The sequence below is a fragment of the Vombatus ursinus genome, unplaced genomic scaffold (genome assembly GCF_900497805.2).
Source record: "Vombatus ursinus unplaced genomic scaffold, bare-nosed wombat genome assembly UNPS02014812.1, whole genome shotgun sequence".
Taxonomy (NCBI): Eukaryota; Metazoa; Chordata; class Mammalia; order Diprotodontia; family Vombatidae; genus Vombatus; species Vombatus ursinus.
In genome coordinates, this window is record NW_020954590.1 from 67,011,647 (window position 1) to 67,035,888 (window position 24,242).

At 35.4% G+C, this 24,242-nt stretch overlaps 1 protein-coding gene across 4 annotated transcripts in view; it reads left to right on the forward strand.

Annotated features, from left to right (window-relative positions):
- LOC114054196 (DNA repair-scaffolding protein-like) overlaps window positions 1-24,242 on the forward strand; it is a 556,996-nt gene that overhangs the window by 140,176 nt on the left and 392,578 nt on the right. For all 4 annotated transcript variants that reach the window (XM_027877359.1, XM_027877362.1, XM_027877361.1 and 1 more), the window contains exons 6-7: window positions 12,332-12,591; window positions 20,172-20,272. In XM_027877359.1, the coding sequence (XP_027733160.1) occupies window positions 12,332-12,591; window positions 20,172-20,272 (361 nt within the window). The remainder of the gene's footprint in view (window positions 1-12,331; window positions 12,592-20,171; window positions 20,273-24,242) is intronic.

A 24,242-nucleotide genomic window follows, 5' to 3' on the forward strand; every position in this document is an offset into this window, starting at 1 on the left:
TTTTTTTTTAAACTCCTTAGCCTTCTGGTTGGGAAGTTTGTGTTTTGTTTTGTTTTGTTTTGTTTTGTTTTGTATGCAAACAAACACACCTTGTCACTGCCTGCTGCCAGCTGTCCCTTGCATTTTCAGTTGAAAGCCTTTATGAAATGGACGAACATATTGTAAAACAGTAATCCTTCTGTTTGTTTTCCTCCTACCTTTGAGCAGGTCCCTTTGAAAGTAGTGCTTGTCTGAGGACTCAATCCCTTGGGGTGGGCAAACACTATGGGTTCTTTTTTTTTCTTTCCTCCTGATTCTCCTGGAAACAAGTCATGTAAATGTGACTTACATTGTTTGAAACAAGACAAATAGTTGATCTTATACTCCCAACATGGTTTCAAACCGTGTTCCGCACTTTCATCCCTAGGCCACCCTAGATGCAGATGGGAAAGGAGCCAGTTTTCTTTTAAAGATCTAAAATCACTGTCTTCCCTGACTGCCTACCCTAGGCCTCTTTCCTCTTTACCCTGGAAAGGTGCATATTACAAGACGTATCCATGTCTGCTACTCCCCTAAGCTTGGAATGATTTACTCCCCTGCTGAACCATGACTGACACCTTGCCCAGGGCCTTTCTTGCTATTGTGGTTTCCCCAACTAATAATTCCCTTCTTTGAGGACAGGGAATTATTTTTATAATTTTTTTATCCATCCCTACATTAAACTATTCACCATCACTGATAAAGAAATTTCGTTCGTTAAACTCTGTGTGATTTCTCCACTTCTTCACTTAACTTGGAAACTGCCCTTCCTTACATGTCTTCCTTACATGTTCCAGTTAGTTCCCAGGGGTGAAATGCTGTCTCTAATCTATTCTCAGAGCAGAGATTTCTGAAACAAAAGGGTGCTTTTTGGATCCTAAATTGATATAGCCTGAATCCTCTGATGCTCGTTTGGCTTGAATGTGAACTTGGAAGAGCCAAGTTTGTAGGGAGACCAGTGGTGGTGCAGGCGTTTCTGGGTGTGTCGCTCGTTAAACCTGTTTACCTTTTTAAAAAAATGAAAAAAAAAATGTATTCTCTTGAATGTTTTAGAAAATGTGCAGCTTTTGTTTCTTTCCTTGCTCCTTATATCCTGTGTTCTGTCTAAAGTTTCAGTAATCCAATGGTGCCCTTCTCCCATCTTTTAAAAAACAGGAAGCTAATTAGCATTTCTATAACATTTATCTAAATCCTCTCTCCTCCCCAGTTTACAGATGGAAACTGAGACCTAGAAAGGTTGACTTGACCAAGGTCACGCCATAAGCTAGCTAGCATTTGTATAACATTTATCTAAATCCTCCCTCCTCCCCAGTTTACAGATGTGAGGGTGACTTGCCCAAGGTCACACAGGTGTTAAGTGACAGAGGCTGGACTTTAACCCAGGTCCTTTGAATCCAAACCTCAAACTCTTTCCACTCTGATACATGGTGTCCAGACCAAGGAAAGTGTTAGTTTCAGGCCCTGGTCAGGTCACACTTGGAATATTCTGTTCAGTTCTGGGTCCTGCATTTTAGGAAGGGCAGTAGCAATATATTATGAATGAACCCACAGCCATTTAGTAGTGACTGTGCAGACTTTTCAATTTAAGTTTTAAGAGGGGTGAGTTATTCTATTTTTACATGGAGAATAGAGTTTCTTGGCTTTTTAAAAATGGTACATAATACACTTAATCATCTTGCTTCTAAAATATCTACCAAGCTCATCTTTTGCCAGAAGCTGTATGGGAACAGAGTTCTTTGTGTTAATTCTCTTTTCAGCAGTTTTGCTATATCTCCTTGCCAAAATAAATCGAGCCTTGTGTGGAGTCCATAGTGTGCTTTTGTTGTCAACTAATATATTTCTTTCAAGGGCTTAGAACACCTTAAGAATGTTCCTACTACTACAGTAACATTTTGGCATTTACAGAAATAGAAACTGAGGCATAGTGAAACAAGATATCATAGGATTCCATCTCAGTTGGGACAGGAGGCAGCAGAGAACAAGTCCCTTTGATACCTATACCTGCCTATTGTCTTCATTTTTTCTACTTTTGAGCAGCATTTTGGGATATAATGATTTATTTCCTTATTACTCATACCATGAAATTATATAGTGTTTTATGCTTTACATATAATCATTTCCTCACTGATTTTTATAGCAAACTCTATTATTTCAAAGGTTTTGTTTTCCTGACAAGCATGTTTTTGGTAAGCAGGTATGATTGACTTTATTTCTTTGTGGTAGTGGCTTAAATTCCTTAGAATAGAAACTTCAGTGAATCTAGTGCTAATATAGAAACTAACACAGCTGTATTCCTATGATCTCATCAGATCTTACAAGCTCTGCAGGTTTGGGCCTGGTCAAAAATTGGTTAGAAGGTCTTTAAGAAAAAAACACCCTTCTTCAGGATGTGGTAAAGAGAATGAGTTCTGAGTTAGCATGAGCCAACGCCCAAATGTGACATTGCAGGGCACGAGGTTTCACAGGTTCTCAATCACAGAATCCTTCAACTGAGATGCTGACTATCCCTGGCTGTATTTGTAAAACTAAAGATAGAATACTAGTGCTTTTTCCCTGACATCTGAGATGGATACAATATTATTTAACTTTTTTCCCCACCCGAAATGGCCGTATTATAGAGTGCCTAAGTATCTTAGCTTTCTCGTTGATTACTTTTCTCCCATTCTGTATTACACCTGAGTGGGTGTGGTTCTTGGTACCTGGTGTTTGTTTAGCTTAGAACAAGGACCTTGAGGCAGAAAAGTGAGATTTCAAAATGAAGTGATCATTAATTACATTGTGCTGCATTGTACTGTTGCCCTGAATCTGACCTCTGAATTTAATCTTTCTATAAATTTTAAGGATTAAAGCTTTCAAGTCTGAATATTTAAGAAGCTCTGTGTTTCATGTTTCATTATTTCATTTGTCATTGCGGTTAGCTATACCCCCAGGTTGCCTCTTAATCTTGAAGCTTTATTTCTGGCTCTTAGATACCACTTTTGTTCCTGTATGTGGCAGGTTTTTAGACGTGAAGATTTATAAATACTATATCAAAGTGAATTGTTGTTGATGTTCTTTGTCATGGTGATGATAAAATGGTAGAATTCATTTCTAACGTAATAAAAGTTTTACCCTTTATTCAGCATAATTTCTTCTGTTAGTTTGTTCTGAGCAATTTTGGAAAATAAAATATAAACAAAGATTCAAGAGTACTTAAAAGATTAAAGAAAAAAGATGAAGAAAAGATTACATATGTCCAGTATCCACGTTAATATAATGCTTTTTTTGATTTAGAAGCTTGGAAAAAAGATAATTCCTCAATTTTGGTACCATTTAAGAGTGTTAATCAGGAAATGAATAGAAGTAAGAATTCCAGGGTGTGTGTGTGTGTGTGTATGTGTGTGCCTGTGTGTGTGTGTGTGTGTGTGTGTGATTTTGATCCATCATACTTTACTGAACAGTAACATAGAGTAGTCAGCAACCTAGGTTTTTAGAGCTAAAATGGACCTTAGGCATTATCTAGTTCAATACATTTTGTACATTTATACATTAGGAAAATGGGAGCTAGAGAGGCTGTGTGTCTTGTCCAGAGTCATACACAGGAAATAGTTAAGCCAAGACTAAAACTAAGGTCTTGACCAAATCCCTGGTTTGCTGGGTGCTGCTTAGAGACACTTGAGCAAATGAGAAGTGGCAATACATTCTTCCTTGTTGGTAGACATGATTGAGCACTGAATCTGGAGTTGGAAAAAAAAAAAAAACAAAACCAAAACTGACTTCACATCACAGCTGTGTAGCATTAGTAGTTAGGCAATTGGGTAAGCCATTTAATTTCCCTGATCTTCATTTTCCACATTTGAAAACTGAAGATAGATTGTTAGAAGGAAAGCCTTTTACAAACTGCAAAGCAATGTACTAATATAATATATTGCTATATGAATTTTAATGTATCTGTGCCTTTTCTTCAAATCTGTCTTGTATGGAATCTAAGTTTGATCCAGAAAATTATTTTTGGTGTGTATGTGGGTGTATATGTTTGTATACACTTAAACATGTGTGTTCTTCTATATTCCAGCTTCATCATTTTAGTGGCTTATATCTAGACAAATATGGTATGAAAAGATGTTTTTTCTTTTCCTTTAAAATTTTTTTCTTTCTTCCCTCCTTCGTCTTTTGTCCTTCCACATTTCTTTTTCTGGTCTTTATCTCTCATTTTCTTTTTATTCTTTTCCCAGACTATGCTTTAGGTTGGTCAGTACCTTAAGCCTGACAGGGACCATTGCTTAACTTTTCTGGTGGAACTCAGGGCAAAAGACTCCTGTTACATCAGTACTTATGTTGTAGTCTTTTGGCAGAGCCAAAGTAACCTGATGATCAAATTCATTCCAACCTAGCACTGCTTGACTGCCTTGAGTATGCATTATTTTTTAATATGTGTTAAATGAAGGTTGAAATATTGTTAGCTGGATAAGCTCACATATGCATGATGAAAGATTTGTACAGTCTGTTTTCATGCATCTTATGTACTTCTTCCTTATGTACCTCTTGGCTCTCTTTCTACCCAGACTGAATTTCCCTTGCATGCAGTCTATGTAATATGCTACTCTTCATGGTTACAAGTGAGTGATAATAGAAATGATAAAGTAGAAGCGATAATTTCATGTCTTGTAGCAAAACTTTCCACAATAAAGACATCTTATCTGCATAGGAACTTTTTTTTTTTAAATGCGATTAGGGTTAAGTGACTTGCCCAGGGTCACGCAGGTAGTGTGAAGTGTTTGGTCTGAGACCAGATTTGAACTCGGGTCCTCCTGACTTCAGGGCCAGTGTATCCACTGCGCCACCTAGCTGCCACGTGCATATGAACTTTCATTAGAAAGTTGATTACAGACACTTATTTCGATTGGAATTTCAATGAGTATATTTTGATTTGGTGCAATATGGTCTACCTATTATGGTTGTCCTACTAATATCCATTTCTGAATGTGCATATCTTGCTTTTTCATGTTGGAACCTCATGTTCTATGACCAGATTAAAGAATTGTAATTAGGGTAATACCTTAGGAAACTTTATGACCCATTTGATGGTGTTATATTATAGTAGAAAGTGTACCTAGACATGAAATTAGAAAACTTGAGTCCATGGGACCTTTCATTATTCAGCAGCAATCTCTGTTGACCCAAGATTCTGTTCCCTTTTTCCTTCTACCTTTATTCCAGAGAGAACAACCTGGGATCCATGGATCTATTTCAGGGCACCTGTGAATATAGATGGGGAAAAAATTTTATTTTTATTTTTATTGATCCCTAACTGAAATTTAGTATTTCCTTCAATTATTTAAAAACATTCTGAGTAATAGGCTTCACCAAAATGCCAAAGGAGTCAGTAATACCAAAAAAAAAAAAAAGTTAAGAACCATTACTCTCATTATCTGTCAACTTGACAATTGCATTTGGCCTAATTGGTCTCCCTTGCACCTAGCTGCTAAAGTAATTTTCGTTTTTGTTTTTTGGTTTTTTGGGTTTTTTTTGGCTAGGCAATGGGGTTAAGTGACTTGCCCAGGGTCACACAGCTAGTAAGTGTTATGTGTCTGAGGCCGTATTTGAACTCAGGTCCTCCTGAATCCAGGGCTGGTGCTTTATCCACTGTGCCATCTAGCTGCTCCTAAAGTAATTTTCCCTCAAAAAAATTCCAAGTTGCTCTTTTTTGCCTATAGGCTACAGTATAAACTGCTCTGTTTCATTTTTAAAGCCTTTTACAACCTAGTCCAAATCTATTTTTCCAGTGTCATTGTGCATTATTCCTCCTTCAGTACTCTGCATTCTAGCCAAACTACCATCTCTCTGTTTGTTGGATATGACACTCCACCTTCCAGCTCTGTACCTTTGTACTGGCCATCCCCAATGGCTGGGATGGCCTTCCTCCTCACCCTTACTTCATTGAACCCCTCACTTCTATTATTCAGCTCAAGCCCCACCTTCTTCATTAAACTTTCCTTGATCTACCCCAAATGCTAGTGTCTTGCCTCCCAAACTACTTTAACTGGTATTTTTATTTGTGTTATTCTCTTTATAGTTATTATTTATAAATTTGTATACTTACTTTTTGTTTCCCTTTAAGGGTGAAAGCTTCCAGCATGAGAAATCAGTCCTACATTTTTCACCTCAACCATTGTGCTGAGTTCCTAATTCTGCTTCTAAATGTTTTCCTTTACTCCTCTCCTGTCTACCCTCTCTCTTCCCAGTTCATACTGCCAGAAGTTTAATCTTACCAGAAATTTGGAAATATGGTTAAGATTGAGCATCTCCTGGTTCTGGGGTAGTGTTGAGTGGTTATTGGTTTGGGGAAAAAGCCTGAACTATATCTGTATGATCATTAAAGTAGGTCCTAGAGAAAGGGGCTAATAGGGTTTCCCCTTTCTCCATACCTTAATGCTGACGTATGGAATTTTTAAAGTCTTTTAAAAGACCATTAGTTCAAAATTTCATAGAGGGGAAAGAAAGAACCTCAACATCGTTGACTAACAATTTCTGACCAACTTGTTACCAAAGAAGAGTTATGTTAAAATGACAGATGATATGTATACTTTCTTTTTTTAGACTAGGCATTCGAATACCTTTGACATGTTTTACCAATGTAGTCATTTTTTTTTTGGTACCAAATATGCTTGTTTGTCTTTCCATTTTTATTTATATAACCCTCTCATGCAACTGGAATAAGTCATCTTATTGAAAGCTTTCATTGGATATCCTTTGGTTAACTTGCAGAGAGAAGCTGGGGAAAATACTGGAAAAAATAACAGTATTTTCAAAGAAAAATAAAAAGCAAACCTTCACTCTGGTACTAGAAACCCATAATTCATTCCAAGTAATCCTTTTATAGTAATGGTGATTTAAGGAAAGAGGCAGAATTTCCAAGGAGCAAAAACTTTGCACTACTGTGTCAGGTTACTACTTAAGAATGGGCAACTTACCATGGACTGCAAAGCTTTTATTTTTCCTTGCTGGAAAACTTTTATGTAAAACAATCTTGTCATTAAACTGCTAAAGATGACAGTCCTAGTCTCAAGCCCCTCTACTTGTCTCACCTTCTAACCTCAGCATATTACTTAGAAAATGGAAAATTGATTTCTCTCTTTGTTAGAATTTGAGGCTGTTAGACTTGCTCCTTTGACTGCATTTTCTCCATCTGGTGAGCCTGTGATGCCCTAGGGTCCAAGAAGGAGTACATAGATACCTATACAAAGTCAAGGTCAGGAGCTAGCATATGATAGCAGAGCTGGACTTGAAAACTTAGATTGAAGGCACAGGGCAGGAACTCTGGATTCAAGATGGGACTTGTTAGGAAGGTAGATATTGAATTCTCTAGAATGGCAGCCTTTCTGTTTCCTTATTGAGAGAGTGCCCAAAACCTCACATTGGAAGGCCCCCAAAATACATTTTACAGAAGCCATGAGTTTTGCTAAATTTTCCTTTCCAGTATTATAGTTGATCTATGATTTCATTCAATGTGTTTCTTTTTCTTCCCAGCAGTGCAGATAGCAGTCTGTCCATGTCTGCCCATTTTGAGTGACTCCAGTCCATGCTTTTTCATAAATTCACCACAAGTCAAGGAAATCCTTTATATTTTCTTCATAATAGCAAGCATTGCTTGCCACTTGAATTGACCCAACAGCTCACTTTTGATGATGTAAACAGTCCATATTTTTCGCCTTTTTACCTTAGTATGTTTCTGACTCTTTTTTTCCTCTTGTTTTCCAAACCATTATTTTTTTATTTGAATATTAGGGATTCTTGTCATTCTTTGTTAAAAGAAATATAAGCGTATTTTGTTGCCCCAACTAACCTTGTTTTTTAGGAACATGGTAGTGTAAAAAAGACTGAATTTGTAATTGGAAGACCTGAATTTGAAGCCTGGTACTAATGACCTGTGTGACCTGAAGTAAATTACTTTGTCTCTCTGGCCCTCAGTTTCTTCATGTGTAAAATATAGGCCTTGGACTGGATGATCTGTAAGGTTGCTTCTAATTCAGAAACCTATGGAATTGTCATCAAATTCTGCAATACCTTTTGTAAAACTTTATGTAATCTTGTTTGGTGATTGCCCCATCACAGCTTTAGGTGAGGTTATCCTCTAAGTTTGAGTTTAGTGATCATGTGAGGGCTTTAAGAGACTGTAGCCCTAGTTTTTAAGTTCATGACTTTGGCTTCAGTATTGATTTTGATTGATGATGATATATTGATTTATATATTTTTTGCACATAGTAAGCACTTACTAAATGCTTTTAAATTCATTCATTCATTTCTTTAGAAATTAACCTTAAATAAATTTACTTCTCTGTGCTTCACTTTTTTGGTCTTTAAAATCAAGGCAACATAGACAAAGCAAGAGGTTGTTACTACACATGAAATATTCTTCCAGAAATGTTATATAGTTGTCAGTTGACATTGTTTTTCAAGGAGAACCATGGAGCTTTAATGTAATTATTATAATAAAGCAATAAAAATCATCATTTTAAGTAAACCATTTATTTCTATAGGCATTTATTATATGTCTGCTATGTGCAAAATACCATGTTAGCTTTGTGGGAATGGAAAGACAAAAATGAGAAACAGTTCCTAGATTTAAGGAACTTATTTTGTACTAGAGTCTAGTTTCTACTGAAATTTTTATTTTCTCTGTTCAGGTATAAAACTTTGGATGTTTTAATTTGAGATAATATTTAGGGACACTTTTTAAACTTTTGATCTTTTACCAGCAGTCCTTTGTAGTCATTCAGTGACTTTATAAAAATGTCATCTTTATAAAAATAGTTGTTCCTATTGAATTTAACTGTTGGCTTTAGGCTATGCTTATATTGAACCAAGAGAAGATGTTTTGTGATTTAGATTCATACTTGAAAATTGTGAAAGGTCCTGTCCAGTGCTAAATCTATGATCCTAAATAATGAATGTTACTGGGATTGTTTTTTTTTCCCCGTTACTTATTTTCATTTCAAATGTATGCTATATAAAATAGTTATAAAAAGTTAACTTAATAGCTTAACTCATGTAGCTTCTGAAAAGGCTATACCTGATCAGCCTTGAGTAATATCAATAGGTGACTTTACCATGTTTCTCCATCTGGTTCCTTGATTTCCTCATGTGAAGATATCTTCTTAATATACTCCATACTCTTTTTTTTTCTTCTACCCCTATCACCTTCTGCCTTTAGCGGAAGAATTTCTTTTTGTATAAGATATATTCTTTCAAAGCAGTATTCTAATCTGGGATCTATCTTATATTTTTCCAGTAGTCTCTATGATGTTAAATAAACCTTCTCACATTAGAATATCTTTTATATGTTGTACATAGATATTTGAGGCTTTTTTTTTTGTAGGTTCTGCCTTAGATATTGCTTCCTCTGAATTTCTGGGCATCTCTACATTCACTCCTCTATGGTGTAGCTATTCTCTATAGTATCTGGATTGTGGGTATACACAGTTGATTTTCTCCCCCTCCCCTTTAATTCATTTCAGAGCCCTTTTGATTAATTTGCAACACTCTAGTCTTGTTCATACTTACCCACACTAGTTTATTTAAATATTTTACTTCCTCTTCTGTTAATCTGAGCAATTTATATTTTTGTAAATATTCATCCATTTTACTGAGATTGTCAAATTTATTGGCATACAGTTGGGAAAAATAGTTCCTAATTATTGTTTTAATTTCCTCTTCATTGGTGGTGAATTCACCCTTTTCATTTTTTTATACTGGTAATTTTTATACTGGTAATTGTTTTTCTTCTTTCTTTTTTTAAAATTAAATTAACCAAAGGTTTGTCTATTTAATTGGTCTTTTCATAAAATCAGCTCTTAATTTTATTTATTAGTTCAATAATTTTCTTAATTTCAATTTTCTTAATCTCTCCTTTGGTTTTCAGTATTTCTAATTTGGTATTTGATTGAGGATTTTTAATTTGTTCTTTTTCTAGTTTTTTTTTTTTTAGTTACATGCCTAATTCATTGATCTCCTCTTTCTCTATTTTATTCACATAAGCATTTAGATATATAGAACTTCCCCTAAGAACTGCTTTGACTGCGTCCCATAAGTTTTGGTATGTTGTCTCATTATTGTCATTCTCTTGGATGAAGTTATTGATTGTTTCTATGATTTGTGGTTTGACCCACTCATTTTTTAGGGTTAGATTATTGAGTTTCCAATTAATTTTTAGTCTATCTTTCCATGGCCTTTTATTACATATAATTTTTGTTGTGTCATCATCTGAAAAAGATGCATTTAATATTTCTGCCTTTCTGCATTGGATTGTAAGGTTTTTATGCCCTAGTACGTGGTCAATTTTTGTGTATCCCACACTGGTTTAGTGTTTATCGTTCCTTTCCAGAATTCTAGTCTTTTCTCTGCCAATACTGAGCTATGTGACCTTGGACAAGCCAGCTAACTTCATGTGGCCTCAATTCCTTAGCATAATGTAAGCTCCTTGAGAACAAGGATTGGCTCACTTTTGTGTATTATATTTACAGGATCTAGCGTAGTAGATCGTAGGATCACATATCTCTCATCGAAAGGGACCTCAGACGTTTATGCAACCCTCTTGCTGGTCCTTGAATTTAATACTTAAGAAGGTACTTATACAGAAAAATCTCTTAAGAAATTATCAGCATGTTTATTGAGTATCTATTGGGTGTTCACGAAAGTTAATCAGTGATAGTACCCTTTATATACCCTCATAGAGTTTATATTCTAATATGACCAAATTATCATAGATAAAACCAAAGTGAAAGAGCCTCATAAGGCTGACCAATGTGGATAAGGTAGCATTTTTTTGTCAAACATAAAAGAAAATACCTAAATTTGTGTCTATAACAAATGACATTTTTAGGGATTAATTGGGGAAATTATGAAAAAATACCAAACATGAATGCTAAGGAATTTTTTTTTCCTCTCAGGACTTGGTAATACCCTGAATTATGCTATTTTGTTAAAAATATTATCCAGGGAATTTGAAATCAAAGCTTAGACAGAAAGATTCATTTTAGAAAAAGAAGCTGTGACTCATTTATAGTTTCTTAAATTATTTGTTAATAACTATATAAAATAGTATAAGAGAATATTTAGTTACATTATGCTAAGAAATTAAAGTTTACTTCTCTTTCAAGAGAGTCTTATTAGATTTGGTTTAATGGGGAAGAGAAGATGCTTATTAATTATTGAAACTTTTCACATAAAATATTTTAATCCCAGATGTACATTGACAACCTTTCAAATATTTGATGGCAACTATCATTTGTCTCCTCTATGACTTCTTTTTTTCTTCCTTAAAACCATTCCTTCAGTAGTTCCATATATGAATGTAAGCTCTTTGAAGCCAGAAACTACTTTTCATTTTGTTCTTTATAACTCCAACTGATGATTGAATGTTCATATTTCAGCATAAACCTGAATGTAAAATCGTCTCATCCTTTTAGGTACAAACTTGCTAAGTCAGTTATGAACTCATATGAAGCATACAATCACAAAATGGTATTCTAATGTTCAGCAAACCCGAAGACTCTAGCTACTGGGAAAAGGATTTACTATTTGACAAAAACTTCTGGGAAACTGGAAAGCAATCTGGCAGAAATTCGTATTAGATCAACATCTTACACCATAAACCAAGATAAACTCAAAGTAGATGTATGACCTAAGTATAAGTAGACTAGAGGAACAAGAAGAAATCACCTTTCAGATCTAGGATAGAAGAACTTTAGCATTACCATGGAGGCAAATGGCTTGGTGGATAGAGTGCTGGGCCTGGAGTCAGGAAGACTTGAGTTCAAATCCAGCCTCAGACACGCACTAGCTGTGTGACCCTGGGTAAGTTACTTAATCTCTGGTTGCTTTAATCCACTAGAAAAGGAAATGGCAACTACTCCAGTATATTTACCAAGAAAATCCCATGGACCTACGTATTGACATGATATGGTCCGTGGGGTTATAAAGAGTCCAACATGATGGAACAATAACAACAATAACAACAATCATTTCCTCAGTGCTTTTCTAAATATAAGCAATGTGTATCTTTGAATTTATTGAATATTGGATTAACGTAGATCCAGCCTAACTTGATGAGACTAGAGCAGAGATACGTGGATCAGAATACTGTTTTTATTTACATCTTGGTGATGCTGTAGTACCTTTTTTGCTTCTGAATAGAGGTTGTTAGTAAAGGTATAGAATTTTTAGGGTTATTTTTAGTAGACATTTTACATTTCGTGAGAGATCTAGAACCACGGTAATATATACAGATGAGGTCATCTACTGATTCAGTTGCATTTCTCTTCCATTTCTCTAGATAAGTTCCACTGAAATTTTGGAATATTCCTCAGATGTTGAAAAACAGGAAGACATAAAGAATGTGTTACCCACCAATTTAGGAGTTGCTCACAAATACCACTTGAATTTTGGATTAGATTTCGAACAAGACAAAGGAAGACCTGCAAGTGACTGGATAAAATCTGCACAGGTGCTTTTACATACCCCTAAGAAAGAAACAGATAAGGCTCCTAGGACTCCAGAAGATTCTGCAAAGAAAAAGAAAAAGAAGCTATTAAGGTAAACTTATGACTTTTATATTACTTGGCTTTTGTAGTTTTTCTCTTTAAAAACCCCAATATTTTTAAAATATTAGGGTTTTTTAAAACTTATTTGCCTGCTTTTAAGGGGAAACTGGCAGAATAAGATTGCAATTCTTATAAACAATTAAAGAAGGCCTATGATTTGCATGAGAATTTCTACACGTTCAGCATTCACAATTTTAGTAGTAACCACTCTGTACTCCTTTAGATTCAGTGACACAGCTTATTCTTGGTTTCTTGCTGTTATTCTTTCCTTTCCTCCTCAGTGTCATTATCACTGCAGTTGATCATTATCAAAAACAAGTGTCATGTGTGTTATGAATACATGTTGACCAGTGTCAATGGAGTATCCATTTTGCGGACCATGAATTTATATAGCGAAACTATGTCCAATCATTTGGTAATAGTCTAGTGAGAGAATATGTTCAAACAAATATTCTCCACCAGTTTTAAGATGTCATTTTTCTTCATCACTTATAATAAATATGATGAAGTGAAGGCTCTTTTATAAGCCTTTAACATCATTTCACTAGTCAAGTCATGTTAGCAAGCATTAATTAAGCATCTACTTTGTGCCAGGCACTGTTCTATGTGCTAGTTAAGCTAGCTTGCTTTTGATTCTGTATAGAGCTTTCTGTCCTACTTAATCAGTATATGCCCCATTTCTTTAGTGGCACCACCACCTTCCTTGGTGTCATGTTTGACTCTTTCCTCTCCCTTACCCTACATATCTGATCATTTGCAAAGTTCTGCCTTTCTACCAATTTGTAGTATCTCTTTCACCCAACCCCATCTGTCTATTACCATTGGGACCCTTATTGTTTCAGACACTTATCTCTTTTCCTCTGGACTATATAATACCCTCCTAATTGGTCTTCTTTTTCTAGTCTGTCTCTTCCCTGTTTAATCTTCTGAACTGTTACCTAAACAGTCTTCTCAGAGATCTGCTATTATCATACCCCTCCTCTATTCAAGGACCTTTCATTGGCTCCCTTTTACCTACCTACTGGAGAGGCATCATATTGTAGTGGAAGGTGTGCAGGCTGAAGAATCAGATGAACTGGGTTCATTTCCCAGCCCTGGTACTTACTAACTCTGTGATCCTGGGCAGGCAGCTTAACCTTTGTAAGCCTCAGTTTCCACTTTTGTAAATTGATAATAATGAATGCACTATCCATTTAACAGTGTTGTCAGAAAAAATGTTTTCTAAACCCCTCTCTCCAAGGTCACTAACTCCTAGAAAGAGTCATTTACATTTACATTCACTTCCTTACTACCCACTCATTTCCCAATAACTTTCAATCTTTTGAAAATCTCACTATTGAAACTTCTCTGTGAAAGCACTTAAATGCCAAATCTGGTGATCATTTCTCACAACTTATCCTCCTTGACGTCTTTGTAGCTTTTTTGACATTGTTGACCTCCTTTCTTGTCTTTGATAACTTTATCAAAGTTATCTGACTATAATATCTCACCATTTGTGATTATCTCAGCTGATCTGGGAGGGGGGTACAAATCTCCCTTTCCTTACATTTGTATTTGGATTAAGTGATTATAGTTTATATTTTTGTTCTGGAGCTGTTTCCTGAGGGGCTGTGTTCATTCAGCATATACTTACTAAATGTCTACAACATTTAAGGACTTGGGCTATACACTTGGTACCAAATATAAAGGTTTCTAGCTCTAAAACTATCGACAAGTCCCTTAATCTCTCTGAGGTTTGGTTTCCTTATCTATAAAATGGAGATAATAATACCTGTAACAACTCTTTCACAAGGTTATTCTGAGGTTCAAAGAATATATTGTGTGTTTGGTGCCTTATAAACTTTAAAGTTCACTATAAATTTTCAAGTAGACATAATTAGATTATGGTAATTTAGCTTATCAAGCACAGATTTCTGAATGATCAGATGAGCAGATGTAAATGGTTGACTTGGATCACTGAATTTATATTGTATGTTATACTTGTGAAGCCTTTTACAGGATGGGTGATAGTTAATCTTATAAAGTAGGTCAGTAGTTTCATAGGTCATTGATCACAGGTACTTTCATACCTATCAGTGAAAAATTTGGCATTATCCCTATTAAGGCCTTTTATAAGATGTGCTCTACACCTCTGTGTAAGTATTAAAAATATAAGTATTTATAATATTGCTTATACACTGGTTATTTAATATTGCTACATGCACATACCCCACAGTGTAGAAAATTGCTTAAGAGAATTTTATTCAACTTACTCAATTTTTGTGGGACTCATCCTTCATTTACTCTTTCTGTTTTAGTCATTTCTACCTTCTCTATTTCTACCCACAAAAGACAACCTTTATCTTAGAGTAGGTACATTGGATTTCCCATTAAAGTCTTGTGAAAACCAAATTAAAAGAAAGTAGACAATGATCTTTTATTTTAATTTTATTACCAGATTTCCTTTAGCTCTACCTTAGATCTTTGTTTTATTTTGAGCATGTTCATGCCCAATCAGTCTTTTTCTTATCCTGTATTTAATATTTTGACATAAAGGGCAGTAGAGATTCTAGCCATGTACTATTTAGCCTTGTTCTAACTCAGAGATGTCAAACATGTTGCTAACAAGTGCTGCCTGAACCAGATTAAAATGTAATTGTGAAATATTTAACAGAATAAATGAAAACAAAATAAAACAGATAATGTTAATGTGTGGTAAGTGCCTTATAAACTTTAAAGTTCGTTATAAATTTTCATGTAGACATAATTAGATTATGGAAATTTAGCTTATCAAACACAGATTTCTGAATGATCAGATGAGATTTAAATGGTTGACAGGGATTACTGAATAGTCCCTTGCTACTATAGCGTTTCTCTTCAACAGTTGCTCTGCTCTTTAGTAGTTAATAATAATAATGATAGCTAGTGGCAGCAGCTAGGTGGCGTAGTGGATACAGCACTGACCCTGGAGTCAGGAGGACCTGAGTTCAAATCCAGCCTCAGACATTTGACACTTACTAGCTATGTGAACCTGGGCAAGTCACTTAACTCCGATTGCCTCACCAAAAAGCAAAAAAAAAATATATTAATAATAATAATGATAGCTAGCATTTATGTAATGCTTTAAGGCTTGCAAAACACTGGATATATATTATATTATTTCATTTGATCCTCACAACAACCCTAGAAGATAGGTATTATTATTATTCCCACTTTACAGGGGAGGAAACTGAGACCAATACTTCTTTCTTGTGTGAAGGTCCGCCTGGATTCCCAAAGGTTATGCCAGTTGCGCTGGAAAGGCTTCAAGTACAGTTTTGGCAAGAGAATGTACCAGCTGTCCAAGGACTTTTTCCTCATTAAATAGGGCAAAGAAATCCAGGAAATATGGACATAGCAACCCACAAAAAATTTTTTTAGAAATACAAAATGACCACCAGTCTTGTGCTACTCCCTTCCAAATCTGCATTGATGATGGTGGAAAGAAGCAGAAGGGTCCCGGATTCATATAATTTAGACTGTATGTGGATATAACTTTTGGTACTCTAAATATGAGATCCTTATTCAAAGACCAACAAATTGATATATTTCTACAAGAACTGAACCTTATCAGGAGTGACATTCTTGCTATCAGTGAAACCAGAAGAAATGAAGAGTTTCAGTGAAATTGAAGACTGGCTTACAGGTTTCTACAGAGGGAAATGAAAAAGTTGGTATAAGTGGTTTCATGGTATATGTAACAGCGCAAGAAATTAATTTCATGGGATGTTTTGGCCGTCTCATCTTTCAGTGCTCATGACGAGCATAAACAAAAAGACTTCTGTTAAGATAATCACTGCTTATGTGCCAACATTTGTTGCAGAGGATGAAGAAGTAGAGAAATTTTATAAAGAATCTGATAAGGTATTCTCAACCTGTTCAACATCATCCTTAATCTTTGGTTGCCACAGGACAGTGAAAAAAGGAATGAAGAAATTAAAGAGGCCAGAGCCTTGTTTTATGTAGCCTCATATCTTATGAATAATTTTTCCCAGAAACAATCTTTTGGTGCCAGTCATGATAAACACTCAACAATATCACACAAAATGAAATATATCTTAAGCGACCGGAAGTACCTGATTATTGATGTGGATAGGAGTAATTTCAGAATTACTTGTTCATTTATAGTCAGATTATAGACTAATTTGAGAAAAGGTCAAATTAGAAGAAAGGATAAGGAAGGTACAGTTAGAAGAGCTCTAATGTGACCTGTTTAAGCAAGTCTTTGATGCTGAAAAGAATAGAACATGGATAAAAGTGAAGAAGACGCTGACTTTGATCGTCAATCTTTTTTTAAAAAAAAAATCTTATTGTTCTTTGATGTCTTTACATCATGATTATTTCACATAGACACTCTACATTGAATCTCGCCTTGTGATAAAGGAAAAAAGTTGAGCAAAAATACTCAGTGCAGTGACCACATCTGATAATTAGTGCTCTGACTGTCTGCCAAGAGAAGGTCTGTTTCATTATCTTTTCCTTGGTAACTTCATTGGTTTTATGTTACTTAGAGTTTTACTTCATTTTAGTGATCTTTTTGTTTACATTGCCATGGTTATGTACATTGTTCTCTTGAATCTGCTTATTTTGGTCTTCATTAGTCTATATAAATCTTCCCATGTTTTTCTCTATTCATCATTTCATACCGTGCAATAGTATCCCATTATAGTTATATATTGGGCAGCTAGGTGGGGCAGTGGATAGAGTACCAGGTATAGAGTCAGGAAGATGAGTCTTCCTTAGTTCAAATCCAGCCTCAGACACTAGCTGTGTGACTCTAGGCAAGTCATTTGACCCTGTTTACCTTGGTTTCCTCATCTGTCAAATGAGCTGAAGAAGGAAATGGCAAGCCACTCTTTGCCAAGAAAACCCCAAACAAGGTCACAAAGAGTGAGATTCCACTGAAATGACTGGACAACAGTAGTAATATATGTATATATATATATATATATATATATATATATGGATATTTTCTAACCATTCCTCTATCAGTGTGCTCCACCGGTATCTCACAGCTTCCCACAGTATTTCTCACAGCCCATCCAATATTGATTTTTCTCCTCTTTTGTCACCTTTGCCATTTGGCGTAGTATGAAGTAAAACCTTAGTTATTTTAATTTCTATTTCTCTTGTTATTAGTGATTTGAAGGATATTTTCATGTCGTCATTTACAGTTTGAATTTCTTCTGAAAACCTGGTGTAGATCCTTCAACTGCTTATCTTTTGGGAAATGACTCTCCTGCTTTATGTGTATCTGGTCTCTTCTAAGGATCTCCTTTCCTGGTTTGTTTGTTTTTTTTAAACAGGACCAAATTGTTTTGATGATTGCTATTAAATAAATTATAATGCCTCCCCATCACTCCCATGATCAAATATAAAATCCTCCATTTGGCTTTTGTATCCACCAAAGTGATTTTCCTAAAGTGTAGGTCCAACTATGTCACTCCCCTACTCAGTAAACTTTAGTGGCTCCCTTATTGCTTTCAGGATCAAATACAAAATTCTCTGTTTGGCATAGAAAGCCTTTCATAACCTATTCCCCTCCTACCTTTACACCTTAATCCCCAACACATACTTTTCAATCCATTGACACTAGCCTCCTTACTGCTCCATGAGCAGCAAGGCTCTAGGTATTTTTTCTGGCGAACCCTCATTCCTCAACTCCACCTACTCCTCCTGACCCTCTGACTTTATTTTTCATGCCATGGAAGTTCACTTCACCTCTGGATTTCTTACACTGGAAGTACTCTCTGTCCCTGTGGTCCTTTCCTTTAATTGTCCAGTTCTTCTGAGGAACTCCATTTGAAGGAGAATGCTCAACTCAGCCGTGTCTTCATTCTTTCCTGACTCTCCAGGCTTTCTCTACCATGCCCTCACTTGGGCTAACTTTTATGTGTTGTCTTCCCCCATTAGAAAATTATCTCCTAGAGGGCACAAGGAACTGTCTTATTTTCTGCTGTATTTGCGTTCCCAGCTCTCAGTGTAGTGCCTGATCCATAAGTCAGCACTTACTAAATGCCTCTTGACTTGATGTTTTACCCGGCTCCAAGGAATTTAAAATCCACTCTGGCCTACTTTCTGTTCCTGGAACAAGATACTCTGTCTCCTAACCCCAAACATTTTCACTGACTATCCTTCATGCTTGACATTCTCTCCCTCATCGTGTCTGCCTCCTGGCTTCCGTAGCTCTCTACATGTCTCAGCTTAAATCCTACCTTGTCCGAGAAACCTTTCCCAGTCCTTCTTAATGGTAATTCCTTCCCTCTGAGATTATCTCCAATTTATCCTTTATATTTCTTGTTAGTATATAGCTGTTTGCATATTAACTTCCCTATTAGATTGTGACTTCCTTGAGTATAGAGATTATTTTTCCCTTTCTTTGTATCCCCAGCACTTAGTACCATGCCTATCACATAGTAAGCGCTTGCAGACTTTTGTTGACTTGTCTAATATTTTATAGTATAGTTTGAAGTCTTATAATACTATACTCCCTTCACTTGTACTTTTTCTCATTATTTCCCTTTAGGTTTAGACCTTTGTTCTTCTAAATGAATTTTTAAATATTTTGCATAATTTTTTATAAAGTTATCTGTAGGCAATTATTGGTTAAGCACTACATTTGTAAATAGACTCTGGTAATGTCATTTTTTTACTATATTGGCACATCCAAAATACAAGCCCTTATGCAAATCTCCCTTTATTTATATCAAGTGTGTTTTGTAGTTGTATTTGTGTATGATCCATATGTCTTGGTAGAGTACTTCCAGATATTTTATGCTTTTTGTAATTACTTTGATTATAATTTGTCATACCATTTCTTCTTGGCTTTTATTAGTACTGTATAGAAATACTCATGATTTTTTGTGAATTTATTTTGTATCCTGCTGACTTAATGAAGTTGTTGTCTTATTTTATTTGCTGATTCACTTGTATTTTCTAAATAGACCCTCATGTTATATGCAGATAGAGTTTATTTTGTCTTATCTTTGATGATATGTTTACCTCTACATTTATTCTCATTTCTTCTTACTATAGCGTTTCTATGATTATATCAACTAGTAGTAGCATTTTGCCTCTGTTTGTACTTGAAAAGCTCCTAGAGTTTTCCTATTGATGCAAATAACACCTTATCAATTGTATATATATTCTCCATGAACCTATAAATGTATATATTGTTTCTTCTGATAAAATTTAAGTTCCTCTAGATCAGAGGCTGTTTCATTTTTGTCTTTGAATGTCCAGAATGTATCACAGTGATTGGCACGTAGTAGGTGCTCAATAAATGCTTGTGGACAGATTGATTGAACTTGAAGTTACAATGATCCAACACAAAAGAAGTACAGATCTATATTTCTTCTTCTTTTTTTTCCTCTAGAAGTCAAAGCTCTCTATTATAGAGATAAAGCTCTGAGGAGAATTCTATGACAGGATACCTATAAGGTTAAAACATTTGACTTAAGGGGACCAAAAATTACTCTTGTTGTATAGTTTACCTCTTTGCCAAATGGAATACTAATTCTTGACTAATTTAAACATTTTTTTTTCCCTCAATAGGGGAGGACTAGCAGAAAGGTTAAATCGATTACAGAACAGAGAGCGGTCTGCCATAACTTTTTGGAGGCATCAGAGTGCTGCTTCTAACAAAACACTTCCAGGTAAAACTTGCATAAATATATATTCTGGAAAATTACCAGATGAATTTTTGTGGACGTTTCAATTGCATTATTGATTATGTATAATATACTTTGTAAATGGATTATTTTTTCCTTAAGTTTCAATGATTCTCTAATAAAATTTGCCAAGCATACAAATCCATACTCCTAAGATCAAACAGAGCCTTAAAGCCACAGAATTTTTCTGATATATATATTTAAACTGATTTTGAAAACCTCTCTATGATGCTAATGGAGTAGAACCTTTTTCTAACTCTTCAACACTGAATACACATACATTTTCATGAACTCAAGGGTAGTTCCTTTCTTGAACAACCCTTTCTCTACTCTTCCATTTATCCTTTGTGGGGAGGGGTAACAACTCGTTTACCCTAGGATCATTTCTCTAGGTTAGAGAACATTAACCTGGAGTTTGTGAATTTGTTTTTCAGTTTGACCACTATATTTCAATATGATTGATCTCTTTTGTATTTTATTTCATGCATTTAAAAACATTATTCTGAGAAGGAATCCATAAACTTCACTAGACTGCCAAATCTGTCCAGGATACAAAAAAAAGGTTAAGAATCCCTGTTCTAGGAGTTCTTTTTTTTTTTTTTAATTTATTTATTTATTTTTAGTTTTCAGTGTTCACTTCCATAAGCTTTTGAGTTTTCAATCTTCTCAACTTTCTTCCTCTCCCCCTCCCCAAGACGGCGTGCATTCTGATATAGGCTCTACATGTACATTCATGTTAAACATATTTTCGCATTAGTCATATTGTAAAGAAGTATTAGAACCAATGAGAGGAACCACGAGAAACAAGAAACAAAACAAAACAACAAAAGAAAAAAAAAGAGATCAAATAGTATTCTTTGATATTCATTCAGATGCCATAGTTCTTTCTCTGGAGGTGGATAGTATTTTCCATCATGAGTCTTTTGGAGATGTCTTAGATCTTTGCATTGCTGAGAACAGCCAAGTCTATGAAAGTTAGTCATCTCACAATGTGGCTATTATTGTACAATATTCTTTTACTTCTGCTCACTTCACTCAGCATCAGTTCATATAAGCCTTTCCAAGTTTTTCTTAGCCTTCCACTTAACATTATTCACTTAGGCACATGACCCCAATTATACCTCTCTGAAAGGTCTTTCTTAATTTATGAATTCCTCTAAAGCCAAGTTCCTGCTAATCTAAAACAAATCTGCTCTTTTGGAATATTTTCATCTAGAATCTCCACTATAGGCTTGCACTTTTTTTTTAAACTTTGACTTATTGTTTATTTATTTATTTTAAGCATTTTTTAAAAAAAATTTTTGAGTTCCGCATTCTCTCCCTCCAACCCCTCCCCCACTCACTGAGAAGCAAGTGAAATGATATCAATTATACATGTGAAATCATGCAAACCATATTTTCATATTATAAGCTTGTACTTCTAAATTAAATTTGTAATCATTCACACCTTAAGATGACCTTGCACAAGTATATCTGTGTTCTTTGAGTAGTGTGCATGCAGGGATCTTCCTTGAGGCAGGGGCCTGCCATCAGGTATCTCCCTGTCTGAGGCATCTGTTTTACATAGCTGTCCCTCTTTTTCCTTGCCACATGTTGAATTTTAGAAATTATGATGCTAACTCATTTTTTTAAAGTCCGTTTTATTTGGGGCTAATTTTTAGGTCAGAAAAACTGCATCCTGAGTATAAAAATAAGTCTGATTATTGAGTCTTTAGTCTTATGTTTCATAAAATGTCAACCAGAACAAGATGATGTTTTACCATTCAAGAGCCCATAATACTCATAGTGCTTTTTGTTGTAGTGATCTTTGTTTTTGTACTCATTACAGATGTTGAAGGCATGTGCTTAAGCATCTCACATACCATTAGCTTTGAGAATTGGAGTACCTTTTTTGGTACTACCCTCAGCCTTTTGGTCTTTGTATTCCCAGTACCTGGCACATCATAAACACATAATAAATGTGTATTGACTGACTCAACAAAATGATCTCTTCTACCAATAATCTGAAGTGATTCAGTTATGTCCTAATAATTTTAACATTTCTATCAACTCAGGGAATACAAAGAAAGGCAAAGGGCAATTTGCCATCAAAGAACTCACAATCTAATGAGGGAGATGATAATCAAAAAAAAACAGATGGAAAAAGCTATATACAGCATAAATAAAAAATGATTAAGAGAAGGAAAGGCACTAGAAATAAAAGGGTTTGGGAAAGACTTCCTGTAGAATATGGGATTTTAGTTGGGACTTAAAGGAATCCAGAGAAACTAGTAGGTGGAGATGGAGAGGGAGAACATTCTAGGCATGGAGGAACAGCCAGAGAAAATGCCCAGAGCTGAAAGGTGGAGTGTCTTGTTTGTGGAACAGCCAAGAGGGCAGTGTCGTCGAATCGAAGAGTATGTATTGGGGAGTAAGGTGTAAGAAGACTGGAAAGATAGGAGGGGGCTAGGTTATGAAGGGCTTTGATTCTGTAGGTGATAGGAAGCCACTGGAATTTATTGAGTAGAAAAGGTGACATAGTAGTAGTTGGATGAGTGGGGATGGAGGGAAGTATAGGAAAAAAGATAGCTAGAGAAATAAACTGGACATCCTGACTTTTCTAAAGTGCCTATAGGGAGGAAAACCCTAGTTGCACAAGAAGAAAAATCAGTACATTATCTAATTTTATATTATCCATAAAGATACTAGAAAAATAGACAGATGAATTGAACATTGATTAAGCACTTACTGTATGTCAAGCACTATGCTAAACATTGGGAATTTAAAACCAAAAAACAAGAACAGTCCCTGCTCAAAGAGTTTACATTTTAATAGGGGAAGACAGAACATACTGGGATAAGCTGTGTGGAAGGGGAGCAAACTTAAGAGTGAGCTAGAGGTGAAGTGAGAGATTTCATATATTATGAGAGACTTTGTCAAATGAACCGCTGACATCCAAATCTACTCCATTAGCATTCCCCTGACTTATTAATGGGCAATTAGATGGTGCAGTAGATAGAGTGCCAGGCCTGGAGTCAGGAAAACTCATGTTCCTGAGTTCAAATCTGATCTCAGACAATCCCTAACTGTGTGACCTTGGGCAAGTCAGTAAACCCTATTTACCTCAGTTTCCTTATCTGTCAAAAGAGCTGAAGAAGAAAGTGGCAGGGGCAGCTAGGTGGTGCAGTGGATAGAGCACCGGCCCTGGTGTCAGGAGAACCTGAGTTCAGATCCGGTCTCAGACCAGACACTTGACACTTACTAGCTGTGTGACCCTGGGTAAGTCACTTAACCCCAATAGCCTCGCCAAAAAAAAAAAAAAAAAGCGGCAAATGACTTCAGTTATCTTTTCCAAGAAAGACCCAAATGGGATCACAAAGAGTCATTCATGACTGAAATAACTAACTGAACTACAGCAATCTGATTTATTTCCCTGGTCTTTTCCTCCTTATAACCAGATAAGTCTATCTATATATCATCCTATCACACTAAAGCTTCTGTTTTTCCTTCTTTGTTCTTCTCCCAAATGCTGTCACTGAGCCTGCCCATTTTGATTCATGGTCTTCCTTCCTGAAGTTTGTCTTCTTGATGTACATTGCTTTAATCTGTTTTGTTTAAATGAAAGACAAATCCTTCCTTTCTTCCTTCCTATTCTTCCTTCCCTTGCCGTGTTATAATCACTAGTCATAGCCAATCAAGTCTTTGAGACATTTTGTTTTCTTTTTTATTACTCATGCAACGTACATTTATGTGGATAACAGTCTGTAATTACTAAGACTTTTTCATATACAGAATCCTATTTCTCTGCTGATATTCCTGCTGATATTCTTATTTTCCTTGTGTCATATATGCTACTTTCTGTGGTATCTAGCTTAGCAAAAAATATGGGGGATGATTTTTTTCCTTCTTATTTCTTTCTAATTGAAAACCCATATGAACAGATCAACAAGACACCAGCCCTCTACAACCTTTGTAT